Below are 19393 nucleotides of genomic sequence, written 5' to 3' on the forward strand. Positions count from 1 at the left end.
CTGTAATTTCCTCACTTAAAAAACTAGCTGTGTTGTATGCATTTTTTAATAAGCTATCTTAAAAACATTTTGAAACAAGACAGGCTATTTTAGAAATCATTCAAGATCTTAAGGTATTTTGAAAGTCCTTCTTTCATCAGCTTTAACCCAATCTTTCTAGGTAGTCTTCCTTATTTTTTAAGTCCTTTTGTATCCTTCCTTTGGTTTCAACTATGACTTTTATACTGGCTACAAGTAGATCTGTGTATCTCAGTCCAGATCTCTGTATTTTTTGGACCTAAATTTACAGCCAACAAAAGAGCATTTCCTGTCTACTATCTCTCCCCTACATATACCCCACCCCCTACATCTTTAATTAATATTGTTAATTACAATATTGTTACATATATCCTTGATCACATTAAAGTTTTTTGAATGTTAACAAACTTTATACTTTCTAAATATCTTTTAATTCAATTTTCTTTAATAACCAAGCATTGAAAACTTTACAAAATGTCCATTAAATTTGTTAAGGTTCTTTTCCTTTTTCCCCTCTATGGGTCTAAGCATGGGTGGGACTTTTGTAGACGCATCTACTTTTACTCCAAGGTGCACATGATCGAATCTCACTCAAATCAACGTTTCCAAACAGAAAAACCCCTATAAATAAATAGGGCCAGTCTATGTTAATTTTTTGTGATGGTGTTAGTTTTGAAAGACATCTTTAGTAAATAAATAAAGGGGCGAGGTAAAATACTGTGGCTTGTTTGGTGAATCTTAATTGCGAAATTTCTTCTTCTTTCGGAACTTCTTTCCTGCTGCATTTGCTGTTTTTTCAGCCATGATCTCTGAGTACTTCCTTCGGTTATATCTAAAAATAAAAACCAAACTTTTAAGTTCTAAAGTATGACAAATCAAACTTTAGAAGTCAATGTAACATTTTTGGGAGGTAGAGCCTGCTTTTAAATCTCAAATATTTTGTGTGTGCATTTTTACCATCTATTCATCACATTTGTACTAAGTTCCACCATGTGTAAGGAGCCATACTAGGAGTTGGGGACAGAGGAGTGAACCAGAGGTCAAAGTCCCTGCCCTCATGGAGCTTATAAGCTAGTGAGAAAAAATGACAACTATAGAGGAAAGTTTTTGAAAACTTTCAGTCACTAGAAACTCATGCACTACATCCAGCTAATATCAAATGCTTTAAATATTTTTGTGGGATAAAAATGTAAATAAAATAGAAGGACTAAGTAAAACAAAAAATTTGCACTCACCTATAAACTCACAAATATACTTCTTAGAACCTTAAGAAATATACCAAAGACCAATGGTTTTCAAAATATGGTCTGGGAATGAGACCCTTCCAGGAGTCCATTAGGTAAACATTATTTTACAAGTATACTAAGATATCGTTGCCTATCGCATGAGTGTACAGGGAAGTTTTCCTGAGGCTACACAATGTGTTGTATCACAACAGACTGACACAGAAGCAGATATGAGGCTCCAAATGTCTTTAAGCCAGACATAAAAGAGATCTAAATTTCATTATTTTTGTTTTGTTCATGAAAATATGTTAATGTGTAATGGGTTTATTACTTTAAAATGAATTGATAAATATTCTTAAAGTTTCTAAATTCTAATTTCCATTATGGTAAATATTGATAAATGTAACCCACAGAACACAAGTTCTCTGGGTCTTCAATAATTCTTCAGAGTGTAAAGGTATCCTCAGACCAGAGAATTGCTACTATAGACTATATTCCCCATTGGGTTTTGGAAACACAGAAGCACAATTTATTGCAGAAAAATAATGCTGTGGTAGCTAGAAGTTGTCAGTCCACAGTTAATTATGAAAAGTTAAATTCTCTAAACATACAAAATTCCTTTGTTCTAAAGCACATTCACTGTGTTAAATAAATCTGTTATCACATTACTAAACCCAAGGATTAGCTAAAATTCTCTCTAAAACAGAAGCTATTTAAAGCCTTTACAACTTTACAGCCCATTCTATCCCCAAAACACAACTTATACAGACTTTCTAACAAATCTAAGGTTAGATTAAAAATGAAACAAAGCCAGCCCCAGCTAGGTAGCTTAGTTGATTAAAGCATCATTACAACAAGTCAAGGTTGTGAGTTCGATCCCTGGTCAGGGCACATACAGGAATCAACTATTGAATGAATAGATACGTGGAACAACAAATTGATGTTTCGCTCTCTCTCTCTCCCTACCTTCCTCTCTCTCTCTCTCTCAAATCAATAAAAATAATTTGAAAAAAAATGAATTAAAACAAAAAACCACATAACAAAGAAAAGCACATTTTTTTTCTGTCCCAGAACATTCCTACTAATGAACATCTGATGCATTAAATATATTCTGTAAAGTTCTCTTTCCCAAAGTGGTCAGAGACAACCTATTGAGCCAGGGTAGAGGGGATTAAAACTTCCGTCATTCAAAATGATGAATAGTAAGAACCTAAAACCTAGATTACTTTACCCAGCAAAGCTATCATTCAGAATTGAAGGTCAGATAAAGAGCTTCACAGATAAGAAAAAGCTAAAGGAGTTCAACACCACCAAACCAGTATTATATGAAATGCTGAAAGGTATCCTTTAAGAAGAGGAAGAAGAAGAAAAAGGTAAAGATACAAATTATGAACAACAAATACACATCTATCAACAAGTGAATCTAAAAATCAAGTGAATAAATAATCTGATGAACAGAATGAACTGGTGATTATAATAGAATCACGGGCATAGAAAGGGAATGGACTGACTATTCTGGGGGTGGGGGGGAAAGGGTGTGGGGGGTGCGGGAAGAGATTGGACAATAATCATGCACCTATGGATGAGGACAGGGGGGGAAAAAAGAGGAAGAACTGTAATAATCTAAACAATAAAGATTTAATTAAAAAAAAAAACAACTTCTGTCAGAGTGTTCCACACATTGTGGCATGTAAGTTTCAGTGATAAAACAGACAATATTCATTTTAAGTAATGTATTTTATCTTAATGTATATAGAAAAATATAATTAATAAACGCATTTACAGTAGCAATATAAAGTCTCCTTCCTTTTAAAATAAAGTAAGCAGTACACAGATAATTGTGTAACACTGTGAAAATGGTATTCAATGACTGAGGTATGGTAAACAATGAGCTGATATGACAACCTCTAATTTGCAATTTTATACTTCACTAGCGGCCCGGTGCATGAAATTTGTGCACAGAGGGTGGTGTGTGTGACTCTCAGCCCTGGTTACACCCTCTCCAATCTGGGACCCCTCAAGGGATGTTCAACTGCCCTTTTAGGCCCCTAAACGGGCAGTCAGACATCCCTCTCACAATCCAGGACTGCTGGCTCCCAACCACTCGCCTGCCTGCCAGCCTGATCACCCCCTAACCGCTCCCCTGCAAGCCTGATGGATGCCTAACTGCTCTTCTGCTGGCCCGATTGCCCCTAATTGCCTTCCCCTGATGGCTTGGTTGCCCCTAACTGCCCTCCCCTGCTGGCCTGATTGCCCCTAACTGCTTTCCCCTGCAGGCCTGGTCCCCCCCAACTGACCTCCCCTGCAGGCCTGTTAGCACCCACCTGCTGGCCATCTTATGGTGGCCATCCAACTGCCCTGATCGCCCCTAATTGCCTCTGCCTCTGCCCCGCCACCATGGCTTTGTCCAGAAGGTCTCACAGTCTAATTAGTATATTACCCTTTTATATATTCGACTACATTTCTAGGTTACTGCCCCAACTTATTTATTCCAAGACTAGAGGCCCGGTGCACAAAATTCATGCACTGGTGGTGGTGGGGGGGGGGTCCCTCAGCCTGGACTGTACCCTCTCGTAGTCTGGGAGCCCTCAGGGGATGTTCCTAAGCCATCAGTCGGACATCCTTAGTGCTGCCGCAGAGGTGGGAGAGGCTCCCACCACCGCTGCTGTGCTAGCCAGCCATGAGCCTGGCTTCTGGCTGAGCGGCGCTCCCCCTGTGGGAGCACACTGACCACCAGGGGACAGCTCCTGCACTGAGCATCTGCCCCCTGGTGATCAGTGCGTGTCATAGCGACCGGTCGTTCTGCTGTTCGGTCTATTTGCATATTAGCCTTTTATTATGATAAAGTGTTATTATGGGCAAGGCCTCTAATTCAATTTTTTTTAGGTAAAGGGAGGGGCAGAATTTTCACTTGAGCCTGAAGCTAAAATTGCCCTTTGCTCAAAAATCTACATACCAATGAGACACATTTTGGTGAGGCTCATTCTGAACCCCCACACTGTTCTATTATGTGTATAAGTATTGGGAACCATCTTATCTCTTTAGTGAAAGGAACCTTTTGTTATGTTACAATGACTAACTTTATCTTATGAGTTGTGTTTTGGCTTCAAGCCGGTATCCAGTATTCATGCAGCAACTTCAGCTCTTCAGTTCAATATTTACCTGGCATATCTTTTATTTTATTTTCTCTAAATCTTTCTAGATTTTTATGTATTAGATAGGAATAGCCCATGGACACAGACAATAGTCTGACAAAGGCCTGGAAGGGGCGGGTGCAGGGTGGAAATCAATGGGGAAAAAAAAAACTAAAAGGGATATCTGTAATACTTCCAACAATAAAGATACATTTTAAATAAAGGAAAATATCTTAGCTGAAAAGAGTTTTATGTAAAATAATATAAGTAATTGCTCTACACTGTACTTTATATTCTCAACTCCTCTCAATGAGATATTAATTGACCCTATGTTCACTTAATGTTAATGGACCCTATGTTCATTGACTGCAGGACTACCGCCAGACCGACCCAGCACTGACTGCTACGGGGGCTGCGATCAGACCCTGCTTTTCTCTCCCAGCCTCTGTCTGGGCCTGATCAGAGCCCCCTCAGCAGTCAGTGCTGGGTCGCTGAGGTGCCAGCAGCACGGCATTCAGTGCTGGGTCTCCATGGTGACCCAGCAATGACTGCAGGAGTGACTTCCACCATGCTGACCCAGCACTGACTGCTACAGGGGCTGCGATCAGACCCTGCCTTTCTCTCCCAGCCTCTGTCCGGGCCTGATCGCAGCCCCCTCGGCAGTCAGTGCTGGGTAGCCTCAGCTGAGGTGCCATGGCAACCCAGCATGCCTGACTTCCGGTGTTTGGTCGAGACTTCGGTCGTTTTGGATGTTACGGACCCTGGCTATTTATATATATAGATTATTCTTTAGTATTCTAATACCTAAGTGTTACCCATATGTTGTGGATAAAATTGAGCTGTATTTTGTAATCTTGATGATGGCAATCTCAGAAATCACAGCAATGTTGACAGTGCTTATTTCCAAATTTTTACCATTACCCAGACTCATTAAATAGCTTCCATAACATTTTCCATACCCACAATCTATATTATTTTTAGAACCCTTGATAAATATTTTCACTTTTGCTATTAAACCAATCTGGGACTTTAGCAGATATGCTTTTAAATCTCCTATAATATATACATAGCTGCTTCAAGGAGCTTTAAACATATTCAAATTGTTCCCATCTTTAAAAAATCCTCTTAAGCCCACATCTACTAACCCTGCCTCTCTCTTCCTCTTCACAACAGAACTTCAAAGAGTTGTGTCCATTTCTTCATTTTCTTTTTTTAAATTGTTGAGATGTCTTAAATGTCTTTCTTTTTATTAAAAAAAAAATGTATTTTTTCTTATTTATTTCGGAGAGGAAGGGAGAGGGAGAGAGAGGTAGAAACATCAATGATGAGAGAGAATCATTGATCGGCTGCCTCCTGCACGCCACTTACTGGGGATCAAGCCTAAAACCCGGGCATGTGCCCTGACCCGAAATCGAACAGTGACCTCTTGTTCAATACTCAACCATTAAGCCACAACGACTATGCCATTTCTTCACTTTCAACTCACTCTCCAGTTTTCTTCCCTATCACTCCCCTAAAGCCCCTGCCAGTTACTGTAACTAAATCCAAAGGAAGTTTTTAGTTCTTATCTTTCAGCAGCATTTCTGTTAATCACTCCCTCTGGCTTATACTTGCTTAAAACATTCTCTTTCCTTGACTTCTATGTCATTGTGTCCTCCTGGTTTTCTTAATGACCCCTTGGCTATTCTTTCTAGTCTTCTTAGCAGGCTCATTCATCTCTAGCCAGTCAAATATTTTTATCTTCTCCCTAAGCAGTTCTAAACTGGGAATGCTTATGCCTTGCAGGGGACATTTGGAAATGTCTGATGACATTTTTATTGTTATGAATGGGGTATTGCTACTGGCATATAGTGGGAAGAGGCCAAGGAGGCTGATAAACATCCTACAATGCACATGAAAGTCCCTCCTAATAAAGAATTATCCCATCCAAAATGTAAGTAGTGCTACTGTTGAGAAGGCATGCTAAAATAAAGCATTTAAAAATATCTGAAATTTTAAGTTTATGCATATTGTAAAGGAAAGCATACATATTATAAAGCAAAACATAAATTCCTTTACCTTCTAAACTCAGAATCAGCCAGCAATTCTTCCACAATAGTTTTCTTCCTTTGTTTCTTGGGAATTCGTGAATGGTAGAAGTCAGCTGGATTGTCAACAATGGTTCCAATCTATGAGCAATTGATAAAATAAGTCATGTGACACCTGAATGCAATGTTGCTTTCTTATTTCAGAGTAGCTCTTACAAAATGTATTTATAGAAATGAAAAACATAAGCATACATTACACCAACATTAAAGTTAATTTTTAAGAGCAAAAATAAATCACCTATTCAATCTCCATTAGGTCCTAATGACATTTCTTCATTAGTTTATAATAAACCCAAAATTCCTTATATAATTTAGTGCTAGACAGTACAGTAAATTCTTGATGAACAGTGTAATTAGAGAAAAAAAGTGGGACAGGTAATATAAACTTTTGTTTTAGCTTCCCAAATTAATGAAATCAACACAGTAATTCTACTTCCCACCTATTTGAGCTCCTAGATCAGCGGTTCTCAACCTGTGGGTCGCGACCCCTTTGGGGGTCAAACGACCCTTTCACAGGGGTCGCCTAAGACCATCGGAAAACACATACATAATTACATATTGTTTTTGTGATTAATCACTATGCTTTAATTATGTTCAATTTGTAACAATGAAATTGGGGGTCACCACAATATGAGGAACTGTATTAAAGGGTCTCGGCATTAGGAAGGTTGAGAACCACTGTCCTAGATTATCATAAATGCTGCCAGCTTAGAACCTTCTTATTGACCATTCTGCATTAGTTCATAGATTCAAACAAGTAAATTTTACCGAGTGTCTACTATGTGCCAGGCACTGTCCTAGGTATAGGGAAACAAAGATAAAGATCATATGGTCCCTGGCAGTGAGTAGCCCAGTCTTAGAAGGAAGATTCACAGACAGGTAACTACAAAATTAAAGCATAACACAGTATTATGCTGAACAAAAGATTACAATGCTCTAAAAACTGAGTGACCAATTGTGTCTAAGAGAGATAAAGGTTTCACAAAGGATGACATTTTAGCTTGGTTTTATATGGGTAAAATTTCAAAAGCAAACATGGCAGAGTCAAGCACAGGCAAAGTCAAATGCCAAAACAGTCTGCATATTCCAAGAAGACTGAGTAGTTGTGTGTGTTCGCACATAAGAGGGCTATGTGACAAAGTGAGGACTGGTGAACTGGTTTGGGTGCAGATTGTGAAGGGACCTATCAAGGTCACAAAGAATCACTGAAGGTATCATTAAGTGATATCTGTGCTATCACTGAACAGATTGCCCCTTTTTTAGAATAACTGGCTACAATATGGAGGATGTACTAGAAGGGAGGGCAGACTATTCTAATTAATAATCCAGATGAGTGACATGAAAGGTAGTCAAGAACAAAATGAATTTGAGAGCTCCAGAGGATGACTCCATTGGACTTTCATCTGAAAATACTTTGAAAACCAATTTTTAACTTATTTTCTATTTGCCTGGGGATATCCCTCTACCTTGAAAAGAAGAGTTGGTACAAATGATTCCCTCCTTCCCCCTCCATTCTGTAAGAATTCTTGCTCATAGGCTAGTAGCATTCATGGATGGAACACCCACCTTTAGGTTCCACAACTTTTAGAGAGCTCATGTAGGAACCTAGTTACCATCTGCAACACTGTTTCTCTCTATGGAAAGCCATTACAAGCTGGTGGCTGTCTGAATTGGGTTCTGGCCATTATTATATGGCCTGAGCAGATGTGCATTGCAAATATTCATCTATCTTAAGAGTGAACAGAAAGGTCACACTTTAATGCTTTCAAAGCTAAAATCCACAGAACGTCACCACCATTATTCTGTTTGCTTCATACCTGGAAGTACTTAGGGAAGCCATCCCTATCGTTTTTCTTATAAAACCTTTTTGGGTCCATGCCAGCTCTCATCTTCAGTGCTTTGAGATCATTTTTTAGTTCATCTGTTAATTCTGGAGCTTTCATACCAAACCAGCCATTGCCTGCTGTTTTTTGTCGCTCTTTCTGAAATTCAGATTTCAAAAATAAATAACATTCTAACTTTAATAAAGTGTATAAACTATACCTTATTTCCCCCCAAATTGTACATACAGAAAATTTCATTAATTAAAACAAATAAGGTGTTACTTTACAGAATGTATTAGTCTCCACATTTATCTTGCATAAAAGGAATGAAACCACAAAAAGTAATCTCTCTGGTAAATTAGGTAAAGCATTACCGATGTCAAAAATGAGGGCTCCTTTAAATTTAATTTTGCTGACTTACTGGAAGAAGAACCCACAGCTTTAATTTCTATTGTCTAAAATAGTCTACATAAGAGATAATGTATAAAAACATTTTTGCTTCTGAAGTTTATATGTAAACATTAACACTTTTATTCAGCCACTCAGGTATCTCAAAGTCACTCACTCCAACAGTCCAGAAATTTTTATTACTTCTTAAAAAATAAAAATAACCTGGCCAGCGTGACTCAGTGGTTGAGAGTTGAACTATGAACCAGGAGGTCACAGTTCCGATTCCCGGTCAGGGCACATGCCAGGGTTTCGGGCTTGATTCCCAGTGCGGGGCATGCAGGAGGCAGCCAATCAATGATCTCTCATCATTGATGTTTCTATCTCTCTCTCTCCCTTCCTCTCTGAAATCAATAAAAATATATTAAAAAAATAAAAATAACAAATTAGCCCCGGCCAGTGTGGCTAAGTTGATTAAGCATCTCATCCCATGCACCAAAAGGTTGCCAATTCAATTCCTGGTCAGGGTGCATATGTGAGGCAATTGATTGATATATTATCTCTCTCTAAAATCAATTTAAAAAACATATTAAAAAAATTATTCTTTTAAAAACTCCTAGCAAGTGATTTGCTTAATTTTTTGTTCCATTCATACAACCAATATTATCTAGTATCTACCATGTGCCTAGGTGTTTCATATTAGTGACATTATTGGAGCACCTTCCTTAAATTTCCTCCAAACTCTCTTGATAACTTCTTTATGCTTATCAGTTGAAATGTCAGATAGAAGCAACGCCCCGCTCCGTATTTTACTAAAGAAACCAGTTCATTTGGTAGACTAAATAAACTAGATTTTTAGCTGGCTAAATTAAGTTCCCTACAATAGCCTGCAACAGACAAATAGTTCTTGGCCTTTAGTGAATGGTACCCATAAGCCAAGAGGAATAGATAGTGATCTTACATGGTAATTGTCAGTTTTTAAGGAAAAAAGTTATATCTATGTGCACCACTCAGTGCACTTTCACTTTGTGAAAATCCATATAAAATATGTTTATGGAACCACATTTTATAAGCCCTTAGGTATCTGTAACAATTTTCTTCCAAAAAAAAAAAAAAATTTTAGTTGTATAACCATCCTATCTAATATAGAGGGAATATGCTAATTGACTGCCCTGCCCTCAAAGATGGCAGCGCCCACAGCCACAAGATGGCGGCACCCAGTCCCCTCAGCCCCACTGGGGCAGCAGGCACGCAGCAAGGTCAGACCGGCCCCCAGATGGGCCCAGCCGCTCCGCATGCCTGCCTCCAGAGACCCCCAGTCCCCTGAGCCCCCCAGACGCCCATGGCCAGCCCGAGGCACAGGTAAGCCTCGGATGTCAGCAGTCCAGCCGCCCAGGCCTCAGGTAACCAGGGCCGACCTATGCTTGGGGTGTGATGGGGCGTTGCCTTCACCTGATCACCAGGTCGCCTCCTGCCCCTGAGGGCTCTTGGACTGTGAGAGGGGGCAGGCCAGGCTGAGGGACCCCCCACCTCCAGTGCATGAATTTTCATGTACCGGGCCTCTAGTGTCATATATGAGCTGAATATATCTAAACATTCTAAATAATGAGCCACTGTACTTACTCTGCGTTGTTTTTGAAGCTGATGTTTTGATTCACGATATGGTGGGACACAGTAGTTTTTTTCAAAATCAGGAGTAATGATGGCTTTCTGCATAATCTATAAAAATATGAAATTTGTTTTAAAACTTCAAAATGTCATATTACTTTTTCATCATTTTTTGCCTTATTATGGAAACATCTCTCAAGACTGAAGACTAGATTCTCACAGCCAGTTGGCCAGGAGGTCAAATCCACCCCCAGTGTTACCTACAACAATCAAGGCTTAACTACAACAAGACTGTGCACAAAGACCACTAGGGGGTGCACCAAGAAAGCATAAAAAATGCGGAGACAAAGAAACAGGACACAAATGACAGAAATGGAGGAAAACAAACTGCTGGATATAGAGTTCAAAACCACACTTTTAAGGTCTTTCAAGAAATGTCTAGAAGCCGCCGATATATTTAGTAAGACCCTCGAAAGACTGGTGAGACCGCCGATAAATGTAGTGAGATCCTCAAGAAATCTAATGAGACCCTCGATGTTGTGATAAAGGACCAACTAGAAATTAAGCATACACTGACTGAAATAAAGAATATTATACAGACTCCCAACAGTAGACCAGAGGATCGCAAGAATCAAGTCAAAGATTTGAAATGCGAAGAAGCAAAAAACACCCAACCGGAAAAGCAAAACGAAAAAAGAATCCGAAAATACGAAGATAGTGTAAGGAGCCTCTGGGACAGCTTCAAGCGTACCAACATCCGAATTATAGGGGTGCCAGAAGAAGAGAGAGAGCAAGATATTGAAAACCTATTTGAAGAAATAATGACAGAAAACTTCCCCTACCTGGTGAAAGAAATAGACTTCCGAGTCCAGGAAGCGCAGAGAACCCCAAACAAAAGGAATCCAAAGAGGACCACACCAAGACACATTATAATTAAAATGCCAAGAGCAAAAGACAGAGAATCTTAAAAGCAGCAAGAGAAAGAAACTCAGTTACCTACAAGGGAATACCCATACGACTGTCAGCTGATTTCTCAACAGAAACTTTGCAGGCCAGAAGGGAATGGCAAGAAACATTCAAAGTGATGAATACCAAGAACCTACAACCAAGATTACTTTATCCAGCAAAGCTGTCATTCAGAATTGAAGGTCAGATAAAGAGCTTCACAGATAAGGAAAAGCTAAAGGAGTTCATCACCACCAAACCAGTATTATATGAAATGCTGAAAGGTATCCTTTAAGAAGAGGAAGAAGAAGAAAAAGGTAAAGATACAAATTATGAACAACAAATACATATGTATCAACAAGTAAATCTAAAAATCAAGTGAATAAATAATCTAATGAACAGAATAAACTGGTGAATATAATAGAATCAGGGGCATAGAAAGGGAGTGGACTATTTCTGGGGGGGGAAGGGTTGTGGGGGGTGTGGGAAGAGACTGGACAAAAATCATACATCTATGGATGAGGACAGTGGGGGGAAAAAAGAGGAAGAACTGTAATAATCTAAACAATAAAGATTTAATAATAATAATAAAAAAAGACTGAAGACTACTCCAAATATATTCACCTTTAAAAAAAAATGTTTTTATTGATTTTAGAGAGAGAGGAAGGGGGGAGAGAGACACAAACATCGAAGGGAGAGAAATATCAACATCGATCAGTTGCCTCTTGCACAACCCCCCACTGGGGATAGAGCCTGCAACATAACCATATGCCCTGACCAGGAAACTAAACCGGTGACCTCCTGGTGCATAGGTCAATGCTCAACCACTGAGCCACACTGGCTGGGCTATATTAACCTTCTTTATGCACATACTACTGTCTTTAAATTTGTAAAATATATTACAACTAGAGGCCCAATGCACAAAATTTGTGCAAGAGTAGGCCTTCCTTCCCCTGGCTGCCGGCACTGGCTTCCCTCTGGAACTCAGGACCCAGGCTTCCCTCAGACCGCTGGCAGGCACCCGGGATCCAGACTTCCCTTGCAGCCCCGGCTTCATCCAGAAGGATGTCCGGTTAATTAGCATATTATGCTTTTATTGTTATAAAAATGTTTTAGAAAGCAAATTGAAGGATTGTTTTAGGAAATCTATGAAATCGATCAGTTCAACTTTCTTTTACTAATCTGAATTTGCACACATTGGATTTACATTGTGTCCACTTGTACTTATTGGTGTGCAACCAGCCACCTGCACCAAACAACTGGAAAATAAAGACAATGGGAACAATGCCACAATGGCTCTTGAAATCCCTGAAGAAAACCTGACAGGTTTTTAGTAAGTTCTTCTGATGTTGGTAAAACAGCTTGTAATCTGAGGAGACAGGCTAGACTATTAAGTACATGATACAGATTTTGATTCAACAACATACACTTTTTATGTTATACTAATGAGATCATCCTATCTAGACAAATCTGCTTTTTGCAACTCAGTGTATCTCGGATGATCTTTAAATGTCAATTTATACACAGATCAACAATTTTCTTAATAGCTGATACACACCACAGGTTTCCTTCTGACATTTAAACAGTTTCTATTAAACATATTTCCATTAATCATTATAAACACCACCTCTGCACACTTGTGATTACTTTTGTAAAACAAACTCCAAAATGTGTTATTTAAAAATTTTACAGGTCATGCTAAATTGCTTGCATTCAAATAGTATAAACTCCTACCAATGCCGAACCGGTTTGGCTCAGTGGATAGAGCGTTGGCCTGCGGACTCAAGGGTCCCAGGTTCGATTCCGGTCAAGGGCATGTGCCTTGATTGCGGGCACATCCCCGGTGGGGGGTGTGCAGGAGGCAGCTGATCGATCTCTCTCATCGATGTTTCTGACTCTCTGTCCCTCTCCCTTCTTCTCTGTAAAAAATCAATAAAATATATTTAAAAAAAAAACAAAAAACAAAAAAACTCCTACCAACAGTTAATCAGGGCCCTTATCTTTATTTTGTCACCAACACTGAGTATTATCTTCTTGTATGTTGTCAGTGGTGTCTCTTGGCTATTTTCATTTGCTGTTGATCATCTTTACACATCAAGTCCTCTTCTGTGGGAATGCCTGTAGTTTTTTGTTTTTGTTTTGTTTGTGGTTTTTTTTTTTTCATTTTAAATTAGGATTGTGTTATTAATTTGTAGAAATGTACTTTGTATCTTAGTGATATGAATGCAGTCCTTTACTTGTCTTTAAGGTGTTTTTAACTGCTTAAGTTTTAAAATTTTGTGTAGTCAGTCAAATCTGTTAATCTTTCCTAAATTACTTCTGCATTTTTTGTCTTTTTGCCTAGGATGATTAAATATTATAATAAATACCATTTATGTGACTAAAAGAAGCCTTAGGGTAATTAGTAATTTCCCCCAGTGCAAGAACTAAAGAAGACTACTCCTTTGTCCTCAAATTAGTTCATAGGAAATACGCATATATTAATTTGGTCAATAACATTTGACATTATCAATTATCAATTCAGACATACCCAATTCAGGTTTAGGCTTAGAAGTTTCTGGGTAGTACAGTAGCAGTCTAGACATTCCTATCACTCAGAAAAGAGAGCAAGCCATTTAACAAATTATTAAGAAGTTGTGTGTCAAGTACCATACTAGGGTTTAAGACAGCGGTTCTCCATTGGGTGCAATTGGCAATGTCTGACGACATTTTTGGTGTTTGTGAATGTGTGTGCATATGGTGTGGGGTGTGGATGCTATTCGCATCTAGTGGGTAGAGGCCAAGTCTGCTGCTAAACATCCTATAATGCGCAGACACTCTCCCACAACAAAGAATTATCCATTCCAAAATGCAAATATTGCTGAGGTTGAGAAATCCTGTTTTAGGAATATAAATATAAAAGACAATAAAATATCATATAACGATTAATAATGGATCCGATCAATACTGGATGTTGCAGAAGCACAAAGGAGGTTAGGGGAAGCACTAGGATCAAAGAATGTTTCTCAAAGACAGTGATCTACCTATGTATTAGACAGGGAAAGATCAAGGTATGTTAGGTAACTAGCAGTCTTCGATGGCAAGAACGCAGCAAGTGAATAGAGTTGGAGGAATAAAGGCACATTAAAAGCTGAGGAACCACTGAAAGACTTCAACAGAGTATAATGCTCAGATTTATGTTTTTAGGAAATCTAGCAAGGGTATGGAGAATAGCTTGAAGAACAATGAGTAAGAAAGCTATTGCGGTAGTCTAAAGGCCTGCATGAGCCAGTGACAGTGGGGTGAAAGGAGGGAACAGAGTAGAAAGTATGTAAGAAGCCTTGTAGCCTAGGATTTTTGATTGCAAAATGGAAAGATTTTGGCATCATTAACCATGATAGAGAATACAAAAGAAGGAGCTGGTTCAGGCAGAGAATAGAGAAGTAGGGCAATTAGTGAGGTCAAGTGCCTGAACAGACTACAGGCATCTGGATTTAAAGTCTTGAAGAAAGACCTAAAGATGCACAAGGCTAGAAAATACAAATGTGAAGCTATGCAAGGGGACGGCTAAAGCTGAGAATTTGGATGAGATTACCTACCCTATAATTTTCTTCTGAAATTAAATGTACAATTTTAAGTCTTTTCCTAGTGAGGGAGGCAGGCACTCACAGCCTTCAGATTCTCATCACAGTCCAGAACAGTTAAGAACTAAAAGTATAGCAAGAAAAGAGAAGAAAATACAACTCCCCCCGGGACATAACTGGTGGGTGCAAGAGAGTCATCCTTTGCAGCTAGGACTTCATAAAAAAGAGTGACGATTATTCTGGAAAGAAGGAAAAAAGGAGCGCAGCAGGCTTGATATGATTTCACTGTAGGAAAATTGGTCTCTTATCAAGGACTAATCATTTCTAGAAGTAATTGGCTAGTTCTATGTAACTTACCTCATTTTTCTTTTTCTCCTTGATCTGTGTTAGGGTTTTCTTGTTTGATTGTAGTTTGTCTGCATTAAAATTTATATACAAACCACCCAATTGCTTGATACTCAGACCAGGGTCTATGGTGCTGCTTGTCAACTTCAGACTGAAAGAGAAATGATCACTTAAAGATCAAGTAATTAAATCAAAATGGAAACAATTGAGACTATTTCAAAATTTCTTTTTTCCCCTTCTCTCCCCCTTTACTGTCAACGACCAAAACAAATCCTTATCTTTAGAATGAAGTTTTGAAAAACTGAACAAATACATAATCTAGTAAAAGACATTAAGAAAAAAATTCAGGGATGAATAATGAATTAAGCAAAAGTTTTTTTGGTAGCACATGCAAATTTATTCCTCAGATTTTCTTTAAGAGGATTAAGGCCATATAATATAACGATTGATTTCTTAACAGGATTTTTATAAAGAAAAGAATTACAGAAAAGAAGATGAGTTGCCTCTGGCAATTTGGCTCAACTTCATATATAGGTAGTGAATCAATAAACGTACAAACTTTCATCTCTAAAACCAATGAGATAATACAGGAAGATAGTAACTCTGATAAAAATTAAAAATAAAACCAATGAGAAAGACAGGTTATTCTACTCTGAATTTCCAAGTTATCCAAACTTAGAATATTCTGGGTAACCAAAGGCATTTGGTAGTGCCGCTAAACCAAGGAAGTTTTAAACAGATGAGCATCCATATTTCCCACAGGAACTTTTAAAAAAATGTCTTTCCCCAGACCTAACAAATTAGACTCTTCTGCTGTTGGCCTGGGGGTCCTACTATATTAATGTAATGAGAATTTCTACTTTATATTACTGAAAGGTCCTTTTTATAAGCAAGTATATTTGGACTTACAGTCACTTTCTTTCCTAATTATTCATATAAACTGAGCAGCTAAAAGTTTTGATAATCAACCTTTAGTGGAAAGTGAAATCATTCTATTGCAGTGTCTTGAAATTCTCAACCCTGAATGTACATTGTAATTATACTACTACAGAGGACCATGGCTTTTAAAAAATAAAAAATGCCTGAGCCTATCCTCAGACTGATTTCACTAGGCATCCATTAATATGTAATTCCTTATAAGGATGCCTGTATTTTGTAGATACACTGCTACCAGGGCCTGTACGTGGGAAAAACAAATTTAAAGCAGAGAAAAAGAAACTAAAGAAGTAGCCCTAAACATTAATGCCTTTCAGTGGTTGATAGATGGCTTTTATTTTTCAACTTCTCTACAATCAATATATAGTAAAAAATAAATTATTTTCTTCCCTTTTATATTGCTATTAACAATCATCCAGGAAAATATTAACAGATGATTTTTAATATATCACCAAAAGAAGCACTTTTAGCTATCATTGTTGGGAAAAATATGATTAACATAGGCATCCAGAGAGATGAAGGAAATGCTGGATAAAAGAGCTCTTCCAGCCAAAACTGGTTTGGCTCGGTGGATAGAGCGTTGGCCTGCGGACTGAAGGGTCCCACGTTCGATTCCGGTCAAGGGCATGTACCTGGGTTGCGGGCACATCCCCAGTGGGGGATGTGCAGGAGGCAGCTGATCGATGTTTCTCTCTCATCGATGTTTCTAACTCTCTATCTCTCTCCCTTCCTCTCTGTAGAAAATCAATAAAATATATTTAAAAAAAAATAAAAATAAAAAGAGCTCTTCCATATAGAACTCGAGACAATAATTTCCTCAATTCCCTGGCTTCTTAATATTTTAATGGTAAATTAACCACTTGAAATATGTATCAAAAACTTATTTTAAATAAAGGCAAGACTTACAGTTTAGACTTTGTGCCATTTAGTAAGTCGTCTTCATCACTAAACTCATCTTCATTTTCATCTTGATCTGATGGTTCTTCACTTTTTTCATCCTCCTCCTCCTCCTCTTCTTCCTCAGTGGCAACCTCACTTACCTTGTCTTCCTCATCCAAGTAATAATTTTTATCAGCACTTAATCCAGGAGTTGTGTCAATTACAAACAATGCATTGTCAGATAACTTATTTTCTGAATCTCCATGTAATGACCCACTTTGAACACTATTTTCAACAAAACACATAGTGTCCTCTTCAATCTCACTGTTTTCAGACTGCTGGCTTTCATCACTGCTGAGAAGTAATAAAACAGAATCATCCTGAGATGTGTTGAGCTCAGACTTGTACAGTTTGGTATCACACTCAAAATCTACATCTCTTTCTTCATTCATGTCTTCACTATCAGCTATAATTGTGCACTCTTCTTCATCACTACCACCACCATCACTAGATGTGAAGTCACTTCTTTTTATGGTGCTCTTTCTCTCTTCAGTCCATCTGTCTATTTCCACAACTGCAAATGTTTGAGCTAATGATTTCATTATAGCCTCAGAGTTCAGACTTGAGGGCTTTGATGTAGTTTTGTTATTTTGGGGGGTTGAATGCCTCTCAGAAATTAACTGCTGAAGGCCAGTGTCCTGAAGTTCAGGAAAACTCTTCAACTCAGAATTTTTCTCATTAATTTCTTTCTCCTTATCTATCATTCCTTCAGCTTCTTCATCTAAACTCTTACAATTCTGCTTTGTTATTTCTTTGAGAGGTGCAACATTAGCCTGTTTTTCCTTTTTTTTATTAAGACGTTGGCATTTTTGCACTGTTGGTTTTTTTCCAGACTTTCCATGGAAGGAATCATTATCAAAATCATTACAGATTTCATTAGAGATATTTGGCTTATTTACCTGAGAAAGAGATCTGGCTTGTAAACAAGAAGTTTGTCTAGTATCTGAATTCATAGATGAGTTTATCATTTGCTTTTCATTTCCTGGTATAATTTTAGTATCTTTCTTCTCTGTTTGTGCCTGTAATTTCCTCTGCATACTCCTCGTTGTTCTAGTTGCAATTCCAGAAAATGTAGAAATTTCTGAGCATGATGATTCAGCATCAGAAATAGCTTCCGAATGTAATTCTTGGCTTGGATCTGTTAGGGATTTAGCCTTACTTCTGGTTCTTGTAGAAGGCACAATTCTAGAAATACCTGAAACATGCGATTCTGCTTCAGAGACTTCTTCTTCAGTATGAGACTCACTTATTGAAGTTATTTTCAGCCTTTTCTTAACACTGGACACTGGGGTGCATGGAACTAAGATTTGCCTTCTCCTAGTTATTCTTAAAATGGAATCCTGGGGCTCAGATACAGAACAACAATTTGAATCTGCTTCAGAGGTCTCTACATCAGTAGCTGGTTTGTTCATTTCTGATAATGAGGCTCTAGTTCTGCTCTTTCTTGTCCCAGTTTTAGGAGTTTTAGGGATTGGACTTTGTTTCCTATTGCCCTGTGATTCAGCAGTTCTTGAGTCATCAGATGGAGATTCCTTCCTGCCTTTTGGATTCGCTTGAATTCTTTCAGCAGAATTCTGTAAGCCAGAGAATGCACTCTGTTAATTTAGGGAGGGCTAGGACATGAGCAAGGTGAGTGAGGCACTACCCTCAGGAGCAAATTTTAAGACAGCACTAAAAAAAAACTCAGTAAACTAGATGAACACAAAACCCAACACCACCATCCATTATTTTAAAAACTTATATACTATATCTGTCCCTGCATTTGCAGGGCCCTGCTTCATTCGCCTCACCCAAGTCCTTGACTCTGCCTTTAGAGAGCAAAGTAATAATGATAATAATAACTGAAAAGAAAATATTTCTACACCTAAAAATGTCAAATATTCTAGGTGGACCTATATTCCGAAACATATGGGGGAGAGGGAATAAGGAGACTATTAACTCCGAGCAAAAACAGGTTTAGGAACACACACCAATAGAACTGGTCGCTGCCCTTACCTTTACCTACGTAAGAGAATTAACGTTCGTTTTCCTTCCTCCCAGAATCAGAGCGACAACTAGCGCCACCGAGAGCCGCCAGGCGGCATCACTGCCGACCTCCCCACGCCAAAAGGTGGTGCTGTGGAGGGTCTCCGTCAGCCTCCCACCCCCTACCATGAGAAAAGACGCCCTTCACTCCACACCCGCTCAATTAGCTCACGCTTGGTGGCCAAAACAAATCCTTACTACGGTGTTAACAGTAAAGTTAAAAGGTTTGAGCTGAACCACCCAAAGCAAGTTAACTAACCTCTCGGTCCCACACCAAGGACCGCCTTAAAGACAGCAGAGGAAGTGACAGGCTTGGCGGCGGCCGGTACGCAGCCCCGCGCGGCAGGCTCGTCCCGC

General features: G+C 38.7%; 1 protein-coding gene across 1 annotated transcript in view; it reads right to left on the bottom strand.

Annotated features, from left to right (window-relative positions):
• Nucleotides 1-430: 430 nt before the first annotated feature.
• Nucleotides 431-19393, bottom strand: part of DNTTIP2 (deoxynucleotidyltransferase, terminal, interacting protein 2) — a 19674-nt gene continuing 711 nt past the window's right edge. The window contains exons 2-7 of the mRNA XM_005878989.2: nt 16979-18585; nt 15149-15287; nt 10299-10394; nt 8283-8447; nt 6437-6546; nt 431-850 (exon numbers count right to left, since the gene is read on the bottom strand). Of these exons, the coding sequence (XP_005879051.1) occupies nt 757-850; nt 6437-6546; nt 8283-8447; nt 10299-10394; nt 15149-15287; nt 16979-18585 (2211 nt within the window). The 3' untranslated portion in view covers nt 431-756. The remainder of the gene's footprint in view (nt 851-6436; nt 6547-8282; nt 8448-10298; nt 10395-15148; nt 15288-16978; nt 18586-19393) is intronic.

This window comes from Myotis brandtii, unplaced genomic scaffold (assembly GCF_000412655.1).
Source record: "Myotis brandtii unplaced genomic scaffold, ASM41265v1 scaffold58, whole genome shotgun sequence".
NCBI lineage: Eukaryota > Metazoa > Chordata > Mammalia > Chiroptera > Vespertilionidae > Myotis > Myotis brandtii.